Here is an 18,880-nt window from a genome sequence, read left to right on the forward strand (position 1 = left end):
AGATCAACTTAATTGGGCATGTTTTTCTGGCATAATTCGGCTTAATTAGCTGTAGAATCATTGGGCCAGGAGGCGATATTCAAGTGGCTGATGCAACAGTGACAAGAAGACATAAGCAACGCTTATGCAATCCAGTGGCCGCAGGAGAGAGCTGGGATGTCGATGCGTCGACGCATCGAGAGCCAATGCATTTAGGCTCACGAAAGTAAGACAACTTTTTGCCGCTGCCCCACTTCCCCCTCCCTCGGGTGATGTCCAAAATGCTGGCTCTGCTGCTGGTGCTTTTGGCCAGAAAACGCTTCCTGCTCCCGCTGCACCAGTGCATTGGTCAAAATGTGGTCGAAATCTAAACTGGATTGCCGGCGGAGAGCCTCTCGAGCCGACTTTTGCTTGGAGCGCCTCACTAGTTTCCTTCCTTGTGTGTGGATTTGGGTTAGCCAAACATTTATCTACCGCTCGAGCTGTTTTGGTTGGTTTTTACGTTGATGCCGCTGATGGCGAGATGGGCAAGGTGTTCGAGCCAGAGCCAACTCTGCCGGGCAGTGGGTGAAGACAGCAGGAGATCGGCCCGAACAATGGGGTTTTAATTAGCTAATTTGGTGCATGCTGTTAAGTATTTTTCCTGTTCCTATTAGAGTGTGTCCATTAAATATGTATAGGAAACATGTTCAAACTTTTATTGCTGCTTTTATCGATGCAAACATAAACTTTACTTTATGGGAAATCTCTACAACTATTAACCCTTTCAAAGATCCATTTAATGTTTCAATTACCTGCCAACCAAGCCAAAGAGCATCCACTCTCCGCATTTCACTTTCCTTAACTCCATTTCTTTTGGTTCACTCTGCCGACTGCGATTAAAATTTTGTAATACGGTGACCAAAAAACAAAAAAACAAAACAGATGGAAAATATATCCAAAACAAAAACAACATCGCGATGAAAAATTACGACAAAAAAAAACATTCGCTTTAAACGGTCACATGGAATGTGTGTTTTGTCGGGCAGCGAATAATTTTACCACTTTCAAAAATGATTTTCAATTTCACTGCGCCGTATCGAAACTATAGGCCAGGGTGTCGGCAAAAGGCGACTAAGTGAAGAGATACGTACATATGTTATGTATGTACACATAATAATTATGCATGCGGCGTATTAAAAAGCGCGAACCTTAGAAACGATTCAAAAACCGAATGAAATCGAAAATAAATTGAAACGAATTGAGTTGAACTGAGTTGAGTTGGGTTGAGTTGGGGAAATGGTAGCGGGGGGATGATAATTTCACTTTCCTTTCCCAAACTCGCTGCAGTGACTCCGACTGCATTTCAATTTTCCGTGTTGGGCGTATGTGTGTGTGTGTGTGTGTGTGGATAGTTTTTCATTTTCATATCGTTTTGGAGTGGTCTCTTCAGTTGGCATGTTAATGTAGGTCCGAATGTGTGATCGAGAGCAGAGCGGTCGGTCGGTGGAGAGCGAAAGTCCAGTGCTGGAGCACAGGGAAACAATTAAATCCCATGAAAGTGATTATCGAACGCAATTTCACTGCCAAAATTTCTGGCTTAATGTAATTTCAATTACGTGCTGGCCGGAAACGAAATCGAAGACAGGCTGACCGAAAATGCCACTAGTCGCTCACGATGTCACAACCGATGGTTGGCAAATTGTAATGTGTTCCTCTGTGAGTCACGGATCTACGCTCTGGCATGCAGATATATAGTTTCGACCTGTCTCATTCATCAAATTGCGTGCAGCGAGTTCAGGGCGGGTCAAGAAACCAGATCCAGGCGATACAGTGCGATTCGTGGCAGTAAAAGTGACTTAAATACAGTACAAGAATATATATCAAGAGTAAAGTGGAAACTGCACGACAAAAACTATGACAAGAAAGATAAATGATACCAATATTATTTTTTGAAAGCAGTTTCAAGTGCTACTACTCAGCTTTCTACTATTGATCACCAATTCAGTGTACAAATTTTGTATAACTGTGTTTGTTGTGCTGCTTGCAATAATAAAAACATTTAAAAACCTTCCAATATGTTCGGCTATATCTTACAAATATGCGTTCTTCAACATTATGCTAAATAAAAAAATGTTTAAGGATATGTGGTTCGAAACTAAAATTTAAAATTAAACAGTACTTTACCTGAGATACTGCATTTTATCAAAACTGGTATTTTACCAATGACAGGATACAGAAAATAAAATGTATATTTTTTATTGATTTTAGACCTTATAACTGAATGTAGTTACATTTACTTTATTAAGATTATGGCCAATGAAACATTACAACGTTATCTTAGATCTCAAAATTAGACTAATAATAATCGAAAAACTCCTAAACTCCTGCAACGCACTGTAATGTTCGCTATAAATGCAATGTTGCGGGCAAATAATATTCAATCTCAATGTGAATTATTTCACCCGCCTTCAAGTGCAAGCTGTTTTGTGGGTGCGCTGTTGACTATGAGTGAAATTTCGCTGTCTGTCTGTTTGACATGGAAATTAGTAGCAACGACAGCGGTATGAGTACGAGTACGAGCTCAACCGCTGCGGAGAAATGTTATAATGTCTGGCTAATGAGCTTGGCCCACCGCTGCGTATACTTGATGTACATGCGTATGAGCATAAGAGTGTGTACAAACGCCATGAACATGAACATTTTCCAAAGCCAAGCCCAAACGGTCCACTTCAAGCTCGTAGTTTTTGCGCTTTAATGCTTCACTTCGCTTGTGGCTTCTTTGGCGCCTTTGGCTTTTCGGCTTTTTAGCTTTTTGGCTTGTAAATTATAAATTGTTTCAAAGAGACGCGCTTCGCACTTGTTATTGTTGTCGTTTGCTGCGGCCCATATTTGTGTTAATCATTCGCTGAATTGCTCTTTATGGCGTTAGATAAGGGTCTTGCTGGTATTTTGACAATTGACAACCGATTATGTAAGCCAGCGCTGCTGGGCAGACGATGTCCCCTTTTCGTAGTGATTTTTGCGCCATTGTCGCGATCTCGATTCGCTCCACTCCCCAAATTGAAATGCACTTAAGCGAGCGTCGCACGTTGGCGGATGCTGCAGACGCGCTGCCACAGATAAATCACCTAAATCATCAACGGCGGTTCGCACAGAGGCCGCTGAGATCGAATATACCGACAACCGCGATATAGCGATTCTCTTGGGCGAAATCGAGTTTAGTTTTATGACTGCTGCAGAGAAAGAAATGGTATATGGTTGCCACAATAAGCTTTGCTCGAATGAGGCATATATAATATATATAATGTCCATTTATATTGAAGTTCATAGAATATGTAAGAACTACTTTTCATAAAAGTTGTGTGATACCATCGGAATTTTAAAGGCTTTAGGAGGTTCCAAAAGCTTTCCAACTAGTTTAATTTAAATAGGATTCTAATGAATGAATTTCTCTTAATTAAAATGAGTAAGCATATTAAAGTCGTGCATAATAGATACAATAAATTGTATTTATTTTATTATTTTTACACTGGAATAAATCATAGCTGTTAGGCTCTCGGGTGCTCATGGGTACTTTTTTATATAACATCCTAGGTTTAACATGGCTATCAATTGGCTAATTAAAGGGCTAGCATTTTGTATTGGTTGGCTAACATCGAGCTCTCAAGTTTAGCATACGAGGTGATATACCATAAAATATGTACAAAGAATGATGTATTTCTAATTTGGAAGTGTGATTTAATTTACAAAACGAACGAAATCGAGCCAGACAAGATAAAAAATTATATTAAATTATCCTTTGCCTTAATCCCCAAAACTTCAGTCCGTTCTTGCAGAAAACAATCTATGCAAACAAGACAGTTTATTGAAATGTTCTAATTTGACGCCGAGAGTAGTGGGCAGATCGAAATTATTGTTTTTCCCTGTGCACCTCAGCTGTTTTCTTTTGATAAAGCATAACGATGTTGCGGCTAACGCAGGCGCTGACAGCGAAGTCCGGGTTGCGTAAGATTCAGGCCACGACAGGCGGGTTGTAAATTGGCCGAGATTTTGCGAAACGCAGCTCGAGCAGTTGCAATTTCATGCATGCCGATTTTTATGTGAGCAACAACATTAAAACAACTACAGTAACAGCATCGAACCTTATGACCATTGTACAATTTGGGTGAATAAGCTATCTCTGCCAATTGGGGTTCGGAAAGCTGTGATAAAAATAGCACAAGAAAACAAAATCGCGAAACATCAAATTGTTTATTGTGGGATCAAGTATTGGCAGCGCTCTAGGGCAAAAAGGTGCAAAAAGTAAAAACAATAAAAAAGGTCGATAGTAAAAATGAGAACTCCAAATACCCTAAAAAAGTTTACACTCGAAAGTATTGGAGTGTCACAAAGAAATAATATTTCCGTATTTTACTGAAATTACTACAAAGTATTAAAATCTTTAAAAAAAATAAGTTTTAAGGAGAAAAATTTTGTTGCCGCATTATGGTATTTCAAGGTAACTGACCATTAAAAAAAATTTGTTTTCAATATTTTTTGGTTTTTAACAATTTTTAACCAAAGCTGAACATCCCCTTGAAATGAGCGTAAAATGAAACATCAGTTTTGAAATTGCGCGTGCGAATTTAGTTATGCACGATATTTCGCGCAATTGAAGCGATTCGCAAGTTGTCATTCATTCATTCATTCATTCAAGGCGAGAGGCGTTGAACCGACAAAGTTCAATGGGAAAAAAGCAGAATTTAATTAAATTTCCAGACCGCTCTATAAAGCTTATTTCTATAAGTAAACGCTTTGATTGAAATCGAACTATCAGCGTGTAAGCTTACAGTTTGGGAGCCTCTGGTCGCGGCTCTCGACAACAAGCCGACACACCCACAATTTCTAGACCCCCAGACACACACACGAGCCCCCCGAAACGCTGAAGGTCAGAGAAAGTAAATGAAACCGAAAGTTTTGCCCAAGCTGATAAAGGAAACAACGGCACGTGTCTTCCAATTAGAACATAAATCAAATAAAAGCATTGGAATGGCCAGAGAATAAAAGCTTTTGCCGGCGTCACTGGAATACTATATGTACATATGTGCTAGCCATATGGTGGTGTGAAAGAGAAGGAGCGAAGCTGTAGAGAACTTGTTTTGATCTGGCAGAGTTGTCGGGGTGCCAAAAGATCCCTCTTTAAAGAAATCCATGAAACAACAGGGCAATTAAAATGTACTTGACCCTTAAAGTTTGGAACTATCAATTTTATTTTCTCGTCAAACTTTTATTTTTGTTCATTACATATTTCCAATAATAATAATAGTATTGCATGTATTATATATGAAAAATGTAAAAAAATTAATAAAATGTATGCCTTATACATTTACTGCGAATTCATTTATTTAAAACATGTAAAAATTATAAAGGTAATATAATAATAATAAAAATTCAAAAAGACGAACGACATATATTTACTTTAATGGTACATTACAAATATTCATTAGCACTAATAGTATTGTAGGTATATGAAAAATGTTAAGGAAATATTAAAAAGAATGCAAATTAGGAAAGACCAACCTTATATACCTTCCATAAGTTCAAAATTTTAAGATCTGATTTGCAACCACTTTTATTTAAAGCCTGTGCAAATTATAAAAGTAATACAATAATTAATTCAAAGAGAGGTATATCACAAAGATCTTGGAATTTAAGATATTGAAACCATTTAATCGCTGCTTAGGTGGACTCGACAACTCTTGAGCAGCCGCTGGAACGAAGTGAAATTACGTGACTCGCCAGCGACGGGGAACAGTGTGCTTCTGACAGCGGTACCGATCGCGTAGAACTTTCGCAGTTTCAGCCCTATTCCCCCAGACTTCTAGACCAACAGGTGGGTGAGATACAGGGGCTAGTGTCTGTGCGTGGTTACGTAACGAAATGATATTCCCCCCAGCAGCCATGTCGCTCCGCGTGATGTCCCCCGCTATGCTCAGCGCCTGGAGCCAGACCCTCGTCCGGGCCATGTCCACCCAGGGCGGCAGCGGCAGCAAGAACATCGGCTTCGTGGGCCTGGGCAACATGGGCGCCAACATGGCCAGCAACCTGATCAAGGCCGGCCACAAGCTGCATGTGTACGACATCTCGAAGCCCGCCTGCGATGGTCTGGCCGCCAAGGGAGCCACCGTCTACGCGAAGACCTCGGAGCTGGCCAAGAACTCGGACTTCGTGATCACCATGCTGCCGAACAACGCCATTGTGGACGCCTCCTACGACGAGATGACCGCCGATGGCGTCAACAAGGACACCATCTTCATCGACTCGTCCACGATCTCGCCGGAGCTGGTGAAGTCGCTGCAGAAGAAGATCAGCGGCAAGGGCGCCCGTTTCATTGACGCCCCCGTTTCCGGCGGAGTGCCCGGCGCCGAACAGGCCACCCTCACCTTCATGGTGGGCGGCACCGAGGCGGAGTATCAGGCCGTTAAGGCCGTCCTGGAGTGCATGGGCAAGCGGATCACCCACTGCGGCGTCTACGGCATGGGCCAGGCCGCCAAGCTGTGCAACAACATGATGCTGGCCATCTCGATGATCGGTGTGTCGGAGGCCATGAATCTGGCCGTGCGCCAGGGACTGGACGCCAACGTCTTTGCCGAGATCATCAACTCGTCCACCGGCCGCTGCTGGGCCTCGGAGATCTACAATCCGGTGCCCGGTGTCTGCCCCACCGCCCCCGCCAACCGGGACTATGCCGGCGGTTTCTCCACGGCCCTGATCACCAAGGATCTGGGTCTGGCCTCCGGCGTGGCCAACTCCTCCAATTCGCCCATCCCGCTGGGCTCGCTGGCCCACAAGGTGTACCAGTCGCTGTGCGAAAAGGGTCTGGGCAACAAGGACTTCTCCGTCGTGTACGACCTGATGAAGAAGGAGAAGTTCGGCATTTAGGTTACTTACTGGCTAAGTTCGGCTGCGATCCCCACCAGTCCTGCATTTATATAGCATAAGTTTGGCAATTTCGACCGTGCAATCACCATGTTCTATGCATATTAAAGACGTATTCGTTTATCGTATTGAGTGAAAAAGTTCCATGCCGTTGCGTAATCGTGGGCTGGTCTGCTTGGGTCTGTGAATCGTCTGACGAGTGGAACTCCGAGAGCTGATAAGCGTCGTCAAACATCTGTGGGGCCTTAGTTTATTGCCACTATTACGATTGTGGCCTATCTCCTGCACTCGTGGCATGAGATTCCGCATGGTGATCGTTTTTAATTCATTAAGCTCACCAGGTAAACAGAGGACCGAGCAAAACAAACAACAATGAAAAATGGGAATGGAAATTATGGCGTGGTTATCAAAAGCTCAACGCTTGAGAGGCACTGATGGAATATTTTGTTGGATAATTTCCAGTGCGTAGCACTAAAGCTCACAGTTTGAGAAGCTCTTGCTCAGCATAAACAACAAAGCAAATTTATAAATGAAAATCTATCGTAAATTAAGAGAGAGGTGAGGACAAATTAAACACATTTCTTTATCAAATATATTTCTCACAAGTCATTCAGTTGCCATTATTGGAGACGTTCTGTGATTTGGTAGGCTGAAATCGTAAGTACTAGATCTATTTTAAAGCATCTCACAACCAGTTTCCTTAGAAAATATCATATAACAACCTGTTGAAATCAATATTAAAAGTTATTGAGTTGAATCCAACAGCTTAAAGTTAAACCAAAAACGTTAGTGCTTATAACAATAATGAAAATACATTGTCTTTTACAGTCTTTTCTCGAACTTGTACTAGTTAAGACTGGAAATAATGATGTCTCTGCGACTTTTATCCCCTCGTAAGCTACTTCTTTGGAAGAAAGCCATTTTACAAAGGAACTCCAGCCACATTGGCTTCATTGGACTCGGCAACATGGGTGGGCACATGGCCAGCAATCTGATAAAGTCTGGACATAAGCTGAATGTACATGATATATCCAAAAAGGCCTGCAGTAATCTGAAGGCCCTAGGAGCAACAGTTTACTCAAGAACCCCCGATCTCGCCAAGAACTCGGAAATAGTCATCACAATGCTGCCAAATAATTCAATTGTTAATGCTTCCTATGAGGAAATGCTATCAGAAGGTATCAACAAGGGCACAATTTTCATTGACTCCTCCACGATTTCGCCAGAACTAGTAAAGTCTCTACAAAAGAGAATTAGTTTAACGGAAGGCAGATTTTTGGATGCTCCAGTTTCCGGTGGAGTTCCAGGAGCTGAGCAAGCAACTCTTACGTTCATGGTGGGTGGAGCTGAAAAAGATTTCAAGGCAGTCAAAGACATCCTGCAGTGTATGGGAAAACGCATCATCTATTGCGGAGTACCTGGAATGGGCCAAGCTGCCAAATTGTGCAACAATATGATGCTGGCCATATCGATGATTGGAGTATCAGAGACCATGAATCTGGCCGTTCGCCAAGGTCTGGATCCCAAGATCTTCACCGAAATCCTCAACTCCTCAACTGGACGCTGTTGGACCTCGGAGTTCTATAATCCAGTACCCGGAATTACAGCCTCTACTCAAGCCAACAAGGTTCCCATAGAATTAATCAACAAAGATCTGGAGCTGGTTGCAAATGTAGCCAACTCTTCGAATTCCCCCATTCCCATGGGCTTGCTGACCCATAATATCTACAGCTCCCTAATTGCCAAAGGCCTTGGCAGTAGAGATTTCTCAGATGTCTACGCTCTAATGGAAAAAGAGAATTTTCAATATTAGCAAACGTTTTGGCCTCTCCCAATTGCTTATGTATGCATAACGTAAATATAAATATTTGTTTATCGCATCGTATGGAAAAACTTGCTTTCATTGCATAATAGTTTAGAATAAGAGAAGTGTTTTGCTGCTGATAAACACTATCGAAATGATGGTGTTAATTGTAGTGCCCAGTTCGACACTCCCACACAGACAAATTTTTATCTAAAACCTATTTCCAGTACTTGAAAACTTAATTGACAAATAAACAAAGAGCTGAGCAAAACAAACAGAGATAAAAATGTGATAGCATACAACGAAAAATAAACAAAAAGCTTACAGATTTGAAAAGAGTGTTTGACAAGCACTATATAGTTTTTGAACCATCAGTGGCCAAAACAGTTTTAAAAGCTCATCATATTTTTATATTTTGAGCGAAATCCAAAAATATTTTTTTATTTTTGCCATCATATATATATATATATATATATTGAAAAATAACAAACTTAACTTAGGTGCTAATTAATTAATTGAGTTTGGTATGTATATAAAAACTTTGTTGTTGCTCTTTTGTGGGGTATAAAATAGTTGAACTATCTAAAATGTATCAAATCGATCAATCGGAGTGGGTTAAAGTAGCATTTAATTTATATATATATATTTGTATGGCTGGGCCGGGGCCTTTAGAGCTGATTATCCTAGACATAGTTAATAAATATAAATTTTAGAAAACGTTTTGAACAATCTTTCCGAATGAAATAATTACAATCAATTTGGTTAGGATTAGGCTTATTTAGGTATATATGTAAAGGTATATAATGAAGAAGCGTCCTTAAACGAGTCGAGTGCAATTGAGTGGTAAATTGTAAATAGAGTTGAGGGAAACTTCGGTGCGGCTTGGAGTTTCCGTGGGTTAAGTCACATAAGTAGTAAGCCTAGTTGCAAAATTCTTTGAAAATATCACAAATTGAAATACACAATAAACAATTAATCGCATTTGGATTCGCGCAAAAGGAATCTGGTGGTTAGCAATTTGAGTTTTAGTAAATATTTGAATAGATCTTTGAGAGAGGTTACCTTAGGTACATGCAATGTTTCAAATAAAGTCCTACATCCGCTACTATCGTGTATGTACATAATCGGTTTGTGTAAATAGTTGCTGTTTTGTGTACACTTACATATATATTCAAATTCTTTTCTGTGTATAAATAATTCTAGGAAAATAAGTGAAGCAAACTTTGTGCTGATTGCTAATTGAGTCAAATTGAATTGATGTTCCGTATATGGCTGGAGTTGGTTGACTTGGTGCCGCCTCGCGCCTCGATTCTTAACTATCTAACTAACTTTGGTGTCTAATTGAACTCGCTATGGCTCAGACTGAGGCTCTTGGCCTGGCCAAACTTCTGCTTCAGCTGGCTGGTGTTGGCCCGGAAGCGCTGCATCAGCTGGTGCTGCCTTCCGCCGGATCCGCTGCCTCCGCCTCCGCCTACCCCTAGTCCTCCTCCCAATGCGCTGGACTGCAGCGGCGCAAGGGACGCCATTGCCGCATCAGCGCTGGTTATGGACTATGATCCCTTCAGCTTCTTCTTCGGATTGTTGCGGGTCTGGTCGGTGGGCGCCGATGGCGGCAGCTCTCGATATTGGTTCTGAAAAACATAATTATTGTTTATTATTTTAGTAAATTTTAATAAATTTGAGGCTTAAAAAACTATATATTTTGGAATATGCGTTTTTTATACGCAAATGGTATATTTATTTTCAACCATAGGCAAATTAGTCTTTCAGTTTTAAAGCTAATTAAAATAAATAAATAATTAAAATATCATATAGCTCACATAAAAACAATCGGAAAAATAAATGAAAAAATTATAACAATTTTTTAATTGTATTGGAATATAATTTAATTTGATTAAAATCGGACAACGAATAGCTTCACTCTTACGAAACACATACGCATAAAAATCTAAATACAGCCGAAATGAAATCAAAATACAATAAAAGAAGCTGCAAGGGTATATAAGGAACGGCTTGCCGAAGTTTTCTATAAAACCAAGGATTGTTGTTTCCCTCCCTCTAAATATTTTTATGTTGGCTTGGTGTTAAAAGTTCAATTTTTTTACTTAATTTTTTTAGAGATATTCATTGAATACTATCCAAATATATTTTTCTATCCAAATATTTGTATGAAAAAATGTTGCAGATCAGATAAAAAACGCGTAAAATTGTTAAATATTTGTTGTTTCCAAATATCTCTTTGTTTTTTGCTCAATATAATGGTTTAAATCTTTAAGTAGACTATTTTTCATTTCTGTCATACACTTGCTGTGCACGCTGAAATAAAATCTTGTCGATGGATAAAAATGTAGGCAATATCACCAATGAATTTTTGGTAAAACTGCAAGGGAATCAAAACTTTGGCTTGCCGACTTAAGCTTCCGTTTTCGTTATTTCTATAATCATTAAGGTCTAAAGATCACTCACAATCTCCTCGTTATCTGGCACGCGTGAAAGGAAGTCCAATAGCTCGTTGTTGGGAATGGTATTGGGTCTCAGCAGACGCCTGGAGAACTTCATCAGGCCCCAGAAGAGGAGCAGCCAGCGGAGGGGGACAAAGTGCAGGACCAGGATGGCACCCAGCAGCAGAACCACAGCCAGCCAGGTCAGTTCGGGGACGGAAAAATTGAATGTGCTATGGCAAACAAGAAATTCAGTCAGTCAATCTGTTACACATTCCGCAATGAAAGACCCTCACTTGATAGTGCTTTCGCCCAACGAGGCGAGATAACCTATGGTATTCTGCACGGTTTGGGAGACCTCTTGGATGGCCTGTAACCGCTCCTTGATGGACTTCTTCTCCTCCTTCTCCTTGTCGTCGTCATCATCTTCATCGTACTCGTAATCGTAGTGTGCAGCGGAATCCGTGGTGCCCGTTATAAAGCGAATGAGCCAGTTTCTGAAGCAGATTAGTATATAGATAATGTTGTAGAAAACAAACATTAATAACATACTTTAGTATGATGAGCAGTAGAACTAGGGGTACTGTCTCCAGATCACCATAAACGCAGGCCACAATCCACAGGACGAAAGCTATGCTGGAACGCACAGGAGATTCCCACTCAAAGCAGCTCCTATAAAAACAAATAATAATTAGGTAAGTAATTATTTTAAAGTAAACTTATTTAACTCACTGGACATAGCGCGCTGCGTCTAGGATGTCCATGATAATCTCCTTGAGTCTGTTGACATTGCGCAGGAAGAGCTGCCGCTTGAACTTGGCCTCCTGCTGGATGAGCTTCTCCTCCTTGGGCTGCAGGGCTCGACAAACGGCACGGATCTCGTTCCAAACTACCGTCAGCTCCAGCTGAATTTGCGGTGAGTTTCCTTTGGCCCGCACACAGAGGTTCTTGTCCTTCAGTGTGTACCATCTCTTGACTCCGCTCTTGATCCTCAGGAGGGGGATGACTAGTTTTCCCAGGAACTCGACGCGATGATCGCGATCCTCATCGAAGACGGTGATCTCCAGCGACTGTGTAATGTCTTTGACATTGCTGTAATGGGAATTCGATGAACTTGAGGCCCCTTCAATACAAAAACTCATGCTCACAAAGTAAATATCTTATTCCAATTGGGCGTAAGTGTTTTATACTCCGTTTGAGTTTGCAGACGGGCGTTTCCCAGTTCTAGGACACAAAAGGGATCGGATTTGCCACCTATGTCCGCTGCAGCCAGTCCAGTGGCCCCAAAAACCCTCACCGTCAGGTGGCCCACATCGCGCAGATTTTGTAGACACCTCAGGAACCGATAGCGATCTCTGAGCAACTGCGCCTCGCGGGGATCCTCCTTGAAGGCCTTCAGATCGCTGATCGTCTCCAGGGCTGTGGTTCCACTGATGGTGAGCATCAGGTGGACTTCGCCGGGGCAATCTTCAAGGGGCTTCCAGATGCCATGCGTTGTCTCGCGCTGGAAAACGCTCAGGTCGATAATGGCCTTGCCGTAGAGGGTGTTACGGTTCCAAAGAGCCAGTTCCAGGTTTTGATCTTCATCGAAAAGGTGCAGATCGAACTGCTCCAACCAGCGTTCCGTCCAGGAAGACTTGCTCTTGTACTTCTCGTTGCCCAGCCTGAATTTAAAAGCAGAGTTGGATTATAAAGCACTCTTTATTATAAGTAAGTACTCTATAAGCCTGAATCAATTTTATAATGAAAAGTACAACAGTGTTTGCAAACAATTCAATTTGATCTGTTGTTGTTGTTCAGCCACCAACTCACCTAAATTTAAAGTGCGTGTCATTCAGTTTGCTGCCATCTTCAGCTAGCGGCAAATCCTTGGCTTTGACCAGCAGAATGGTGACCACCGAGCTCCAGATCTGCGACTTCAATCGCTTCGATGACTCGGCCAGCTTCGAGTTGCGCTGAAAGTGCTGCAATAGTTCCGGAAAATGAGTCTCGGCCACCTCCATCAGTTCGTCGCACCCCTGCTCCAGTTGCTCCCGCAGCTCTTCGCGCTGCCGCCTCACATGCTTGAGCACCATGCGAGGAGCTTTCTTGCAACCAGGCCAATTGTTGCCCAACATGATCGGCGATCGAGCGCCCACAACAAAGCGGATAGTAAATTACACAGGCCCCGAATCGAAACGAAAAGCCGCACTTAGCTATCGACGCTCGAACAGTGACTAAAGCCATTGGGACATTGAGGTCTTGCGATTACGAAAAAAGTTTGTACTCTCATTACAAAACAAAAAGGTATGCCGGACTAGGCGACATGCACACGTAAGTGAAGGAAGGTTTAGAGTTGGATGACGCATCTTTACATCTGAATGTTAATTTGGCTTGTTACATTTTTCACTGTCCTAAAAAGATCATTTTGGCTACCAGCTGAGTTAATTTAAAAACAGTTATTAAATATAAATATATATATTAAATATATATTATCAAAACTAACAATTAGGTATAAAAAAGAATGTGATAGTGACTAATTCGCTTTTCAAACCTGTTAACTTGCCGATTTTTGTCCTAAAATGTATACAATTTTAAGCTCCCCAGTTATATGGCTATGTAAACAAAGGGTATCTGGTCTTCGACTTTTGTCACTACAATACAAGTATTTCCCCGTTTCTCATTTGTTTGCTTTTTGAGCGCCTCCGTTGAGAGATAACATGCAATGAAAATGACAGCTCAAGCTTTTTTTTGTTGAGCCACAGCGATCGTGGGGCTTTCCACATAAAAGCTAGTCATGATGAGTTAGTCATTGTTGAAAAACAGCTCAATTGTTTGGCTTTAGTTCAGGTTAGTTGCGGACACGAGATCAAAGTAAAAGCTTCGTGTGTGTCTACCCGGAAAAACACCAATCCGCGTCTAACCAATTCAGCTGAGCCATAAATAAAGTTAGTGGCTAACCAAACGCTTATAAATAAAAGTTGGCTCAAAGTTGAGGGTGGACTGGAGCTCGTCGAAAGGCAATTAAGAAGGCCAGACAAAAGGCAGCGAGACAATCGCTAAGCTCACCGTGGAAAACGGCCGGGTGAAGGGCTGATTGATGGCCCAAACGAGCTGCTTCCGACCTTCCGACCTTCCCCTTGCCCGCAGAACGCGAACAATAAGGTAAATGGATTTATGAATGCCACTCACCATTTCCTTGTCCTCCTGGCTGCGCGGCCACAGCGTCAAATTGATGAGTATCTCGCCCAAGCCGCTTCCTCCATTTCCGGTCGAGTCGCACAGCTGCAGGTGGATGTCCTCGGCCTTGCCCAATTCCAATTGGGTTAAATCCAGCTTGGCCGAGCCCATGAAGTCGTCCTGCAGTCCCCAGTCGTAGTCGAAAACCTGGCAGTGGAATGAAAGCAAAAGGGGGAAGCAGAAATTAATTTCGATTAGATTTCTGCTTAGATTGGTGCTCTGTTGTATTCGGCTGGTATTCAATCGATTGCCGTTTCAAGCACTTTAAAAAGTACAAGCCTTCCAGTTAAAGAGTAAAATAAATAAGAAAAAATATTTCCTAATGGCAGCGGTGGGATTCGAACCCACGCCTCCGAGGAGACTGGTGCCTTAAACCAGCGCCTTAGACCGCTCGGCCACGCTACCATGCTGAGGGCCCGCGGCCCACTTCTTATCGCTTATCGTTGACCTTATCTGGGGAAAACTATTTGTGGAGGCACTAGTGAATTTGAAGAACCCTCAGGGCTGTGGACTCTTCTTTTAATTTTGAACACTGTATTTGTTTGAAACATTTCCCAGAAACTTAAACTTTACACAGCTGGACAAAATTAAAATTAAAAACATTCGACGTACATATATTTTAGGCTTTGTCTTCGGGTAATCTTTAAAAATTGAAGAAGAAATTTTCGACCATTTAAGAACAAATATTCTTGATGCATCCAGTTGAGTCTATCTAGGCTTTTTCTTAAATTGGCACAACTTATTTGTTTTAAATTATAAATTTTAATCTAAAATGGAAAAAAATTATTTTATTTTACATAATTTGGAATTCGTGTTGATGTGAAAGTACATTTTTTTTTGTTATCAATTTTTATTTAGTTGAGATTTAAATAATCTCGAGCAGAAAATTAATTTTACAAAAAAGTGTTATTCAATCACTGTTGTAAGCTTATATATATAATTTTTATATTAATTGATTTGGTCAAGAAATACACTTTATTTTTAAGTCATTTATGAGTATATTTTATTTTATAAGCATTAATAATCTCCAAAAAAGAAAAAGCACCCAAATTTTTTTCTGTTTTTCTCGGATTTTTGGTGCCATCCAGTTTTTATGATTTTCTTAATTTGGTATGAATATGAAAAATTTAATTTATCGCTGAAAAATGAATAAACATATGAACAATAAATAAACACAGGTAATTTGCGCAACAAGTTCTCTGTGTGTAAGCAGAGCCCAACTTTTGTGGAGTACCTGACAGGCCGAGTCAAACTTTGCCCGCACTCACCTTGACTATAATTGGCTGGAAGGGGTCCTCGATGGGCACGATGAAGACCTCGTCCCACACGGGATTCAGGTCCCGGTGAATGGTGCGCGACTTGTGGAGGAGGCGGCCGCCGACCTTGAACTTGACATAAGGATCACTCAGTCCTGCGGCAGGGCGAAAGACAAAAGAAATTTCTCGCTGCAGTGGCTGTTGCATTGTGACCAGTGCCTCATTAAGCACAAAGGTGTGGGTTGGGGTACAGCTAATGGAATTGGAAGTGGAATTGGGAGGGGGCGGGGGGGAGTGGGGTTTGGGGTTGTGCCAGCTCACCATTCTTGTCCATTGCCACCAGGTCGCTGCCGGATTTGAGATGCACGCGCAGCTGAAAGAAGACGAATTGACGTAATTGGGCTTCGCGCTTGCGACGCAGCTCGTCGGCCTGATCGATAGCAGTTGCGTATTCATTTTTCGGTTAGAGTTGTGCAGCACAGCAAGTCGTTGGAAAAGCAAAATCGAAAATTTCAGAAATTTTTAGGAAATTTCAGTTAGTGCCGCCGGTTCAGTAAAAGAAAACATGCCAATTGTTAACAGAAGCGAAGCGAAATAGGCCAAACTATGAAGGCACCAACCTGCAGGGCCTCCAGCTGCTGCTGGGTGGTCAGCTCCGGTTGCTGATTGCCGCCGGCCGAACCGTTCTCCGGATGCTCGTCTATCCGGCCCTCCATGGAGCCGCCGAATCGCTGGATGACCTGTGCCATCTTGGCCGTGGCCCGGAATTCCCGAGCCAGGGGTGAGCCACCGATGGTGGTGCTGCGATGTCGCGGACTCTGCGTCACGGAACTGCTTTCCGAACTGTAATCGGCCGCATAGTCCGTGCTCTCCTCGAGGAAATCACTGGGCGACTTGCGACCCAGGCGATCTTTGCTCTTCGCCCGACTCCAGCGGTGTCGTAGATTGTTGAAGAATCCGTGCGTCTTCTGCAGCACGCCCACGCCGCTGGCCACGCCCCCTGACCCGCCGCCGGCCAGCTGCTGGGCTACGGCGCTCTTGGCCCGCTTGGGCGATATGTGCGGCGACTCGCTGTGATGGCAGTCGTGGCCATTCAACTCCGAGGCGGACTTGCTGAGATGTTTGCCCAGGCGCTGCGATTGCTGCAACTTTGGCGAGCCGTGGGGCGAGATCCGGAGTGGCGAGGTGGAGCCACTGACGGTGGAGCTGCTGCCGGGCTGTTGATGCTGCTGATGCTGTTGCTGCTGGAGATCCAGCTCCTCCTGTTCCACCTGATCAACGTAGTGGATGCGTGCTGGAAGCAGAAAGCGGAATGTGGCAGTGGGTAAGTGTTGTTTTCACCTGGCACGCAACTCCCACAATCGATTTAACAAAAATCCAGCGACCAATTGATAAGCCACGTTCTATAAAAAGCGGCAGGCACATATACCCTACGCTGTATTTACTGAAACATGAGCGTTTGCAGCGTATTCAATTGCCACCCATGACATCACTGCTCTTTTGCGATTGTCTTAATTATGAAAATTACAAAAAGCAATGGGAATGAGTCTTTCCATTTGGCGATGCGGTCATCAAGAATAGAGAAAAATCATGCCAGCACTTATAAAACTTGAGCTACTTATAGTTTAGTAATTTGCACAATATATTATACGGGCTATTGTAAAATAAACAAATTTACAAACAGGAAACCCATGACACTTAGGTTTACATGTTTGTCAGTCATTAGCAATTTTTGCAAATATTTCATATAAGCCCATTAGCGGAAGAAATTTAAAGCCTTTTTGTTTTCTATTACTTAATTTACTACCCTATAAAAAACAAATTTGACAACGTGTGACCTATAAATGTCTCCTTTCTTGGCACATATACTGCAAAAACATTTCCATAAAGTGCACGGCGCATCGTCTGAACTTTTAAAGAGGGGGGTTGTTTTCACAGCTGCTTAGTTTGTTAAATTTATGATAAGTGGATGTGTTTTTTGCTACAATTTATCTTTGGTTATCCACAGAACGGCAAAATCCATTTGGATTTTGTTAAGCTACATGTATGTTTAATAAATAAAGGACTGTTCTCTTTATATTTATCTTTTTATATACTCCTGGTTCCCACTTTTACCTGTGGCTGGGAATATTTTATTAATTCTGTGGCACAACGCAAGGGCTTGTGGCTTCTTTGAGTTCTCACAGCACTTGGATGAGTTGCGGAGATGCAGCGGTTGCATGACATGGCCAACACTCGCGAGTTCGGGTGAATTGCAATAAATAAATGATGTCAGCACTTTTTGATTGCCTGAACTTTAGTTAAAGGCCAAAGATGCAATATTTAGTGTGTATCAAATATGTATTTTAACACCGAGTGGTAATAAGAAAAATATATACAAGAATAGTTATGATTTATGACTCGGATGTTTTTCACGAATTTCCCAACGCGGAGCTTGGCGAACTGCACGCTGGCAGTGCCCCTAGAAGACTGCTTCGGATTCGGGCTCGCTGTCTGCCGTGGTGGTGCCATACACGCCCCCCCTTGAACCCACCGCCCCCTTTTTGCAACCGTAACTTTTGCTCTCGTTTGGCATTTGTTATTGTTAACGAAGGCGCGCACACACAGTTACAGTTTATGCCACGATTTCGAGTGTGTGTGTGTGTGTGGCATTGAGTTGTATGTGAGTGGGTGGTGGTGGGTTGTAGTGGGTGGGTGGTGTTGCGGGTGCTCTTGAGCGGTTTTGTGGGTGGCTTTCTGCCGGCCTCACCTTCTTGCATTATTAATGTCCCGCGATGCTGCAGCTGGTTTTATTTCACTCCGGTGCCGCGCAAATCGGAAAAGCATCCAACGATGGCGTCACCAAATGCAAATGTGGACGTGAGCCTGTCAGTGGGATAAACGACAAAGCTTTACGCACCCCGAGCAAAAAAAGCTTTATATTTTCGGTATTTCCTCGGACCCTTTACACATTTTGTTTTATTTTAATGAATGAAATGGAAGCGAAAACAGAGAGAGCTCGATAGAATGAGGTCTCGGGTTTGAACCTGGCAAGTACTCCAGTGCTGCAATAGCAATTTGTCTGTCTCTTGTGCAACCGAATGCCTTTGCATATAATTTTAATTAATTTAATGCATGCCAAGTGCAGACTAACCAACGACCACTTTCAGGTGTGGTTAGATGGCTTTTCACCCCCCGGCCGCACCCAAGTAATTCCGAATATTTGTGGCAAACTATTCCCGGTGGAGCACTTTGTGGCCTATGGGCCGGCCATCAATTTTCCACACACCACACATATGTTT

At 42.4% G+C, this 18,880-nt stretch overlaps 3 protein-coding genes and 1 non-coding gene across 8 annotated transcripts; 2 read left to right on the forward strand and 2 right to left on the reverse strand.

Annotated features, from left to right (window-relative positions):
* The first annotated feature begins 5,728 nt into the window (after positions 1-5,728).
* On the forward strand, positions 5,729-7,019 carry LOC108145182 (probable 3-hydroxyisobutyrate dehydrogenase, mitochondrial). Of its 2 annotated transcripts, none has more exons than XM_017270421.2 (2): positions 5,729-5,833; positions 5,900-7,019. In XM_017270421.2, the coding sequence occupies exon 2, from the start codon at positions 5,902-5,904 to the stop codon at positions 6,880-6,882; it is 981 nt and encodes a 326-aa protein (XP_017125910.1). In that variant the 5' UTR covers positions 5,729-5,833; positions 5,900-5,901; the 3' UTR covers positions 6,883-7,019. The 2 variants fall into 2 exon arrangements, with proteins under 2 accessions (XP_017125910.1, XP_017125911.1); XM_017270422.2 differs by having other exon boundaries at positions 5,750-5,833; positions 5,897-7,019.
* Positions 7,020-7,105: 86 nt separating this feature from the next.
* Positions 7,106-8,971, forward strand: LOC108145183 (probable 3-hydroxyisobutyrate dehydrogenase, mitochondrial). 3 transcript variants are annotated; one of them, XM_017270423.1, is made up of 2 exons: positions 7,106-7,536; positions 7,708-8,971. In XM_017270423.1, exon 2 carries the CDS (start codon positions 7,745-7,747, stop codon positions 8,690-8,692), a length of 948 nt encoding a protein of 315 aa, XP_017125912.1. In that variant the 5' UTR covers positions 7,106-7,536; positions 7,708-7,744; the 3' UTR covers positions 8,693-8,971. The 3 variants fall into 3 exon arrangements, with proteins under 3 accessions (XP_017125912.1, XP_017125913.1, XP_017125914.1); XM_017270424.1 differs by having other exon boundaries at positions 7,106-7,437; XM_017270425.1 differs by having other exon boundaries at positions 7,514-7,523.
* Positions 8,972-9,294: 323 nt separating this feature from the next.
* On the reverse strand, positions 9,295-18,047 carry LOC108145176 (multiple C2 and transmembrane domain-containing protein). 2 transcript variants are annotated; one of them, XM_017270412.2, is made up of 12 exons: positions 17,715-18,047; positions 16,220-16,893; positions 15,921-15,972; positions 15,612-15,754; positions 14,296-14,490; positions 12,937-13,088; positions 12,273-12,788; positions 11,857-12,216; positions 11,677-11,796; positions 11,421-11,621; positions 11,150-11,357; positions 9,295-10,314 (listed from the first exon to the last, which is right to left on the reverse strand). In XM_017270412.2, the coding sequence occupies exons 1-12, from the start codon at positions 17,818-17,820 to the stop codon at positions 10,234-10,236; spliced, it is 2,808 nt and encodes a 935-aa protein (XP_017125901.1). In that variant the 5' UTR covers positions 17,821-18,047; the 3' UTR covers positions 9,295-10,233. The 2 variants fall into 2 exon arrangements, with proteins under 2 accessions (XP_017125901.1, XP_017125900.1); XM_017270411.2 differs by having other exon boundaries at positions 15,921-16,029.
* Positions 14,667-14,748, reverse strand: Trnal-aag. The gene has a single exon. It is a non-coding gene; the product is annotated as a tRNA-Leu (tRNA).
* Positions 18,048-18,880: the final 833 nt, after the last annotated feature.

Source organism: Drosophila elegans, unplaced genomic scaffold, assembly GCF_018152505.1.
Source record: "Drosophila elegans isolate 14027-0461.03 unplaced genomic scaffold, ASM1815250v1 contig_133, whole genome shotgun sequence".
Classification (NCBI taxonomy): Eukaryota; Metazoa; Arthropoda; class Insecta; order Diptera; family Drosophilidae; genus Drosophila; species Drosophila elegans.

What these genes read in the sequence shown, in the direction of transcription:
- LOC108145182 (XM_017270421.2), top strand. Translation starts at nt 5,902, where the DNA reads ATGTCGCTCCGCGTGATGTCCCCCGCTATGCTCAGCGCCTGGAGCCAG.
- LOC108145183 (XM_017270423.1), top strand. Translation starts at nt 7,745, where the DNA reads ATGATGTCTCTGCGACTTTTATCCCCTCGTAAGCTACTTCTTTGGAAG.
- LOC108145176 (XM_017270411.2), bottom strand. Translation starts at nt 17,820, where the DNA reads ATGCAACCGCTGCATCTCCGCAACTCATCCAAGTGCTGTGAGAACTCA. An exon ending in TAAAATATTCCCAGCCACAG is followed by an intron (nt 16,894 to 17,714) that starts GTAAAAGTGGGA and finishes TTCTGCTTCCAG; the next exon opens with CACGCATCCACTACGTTGAT. An exon ending in GCCAGGAGGACAAGGAAATG is followed by an intron (nt 13,089 to 14,295) that starts GTGAGTGGCATT and finishes GAACTATTGCAG; the next exon opens with CACTTTCAGCGCAACTCGAA.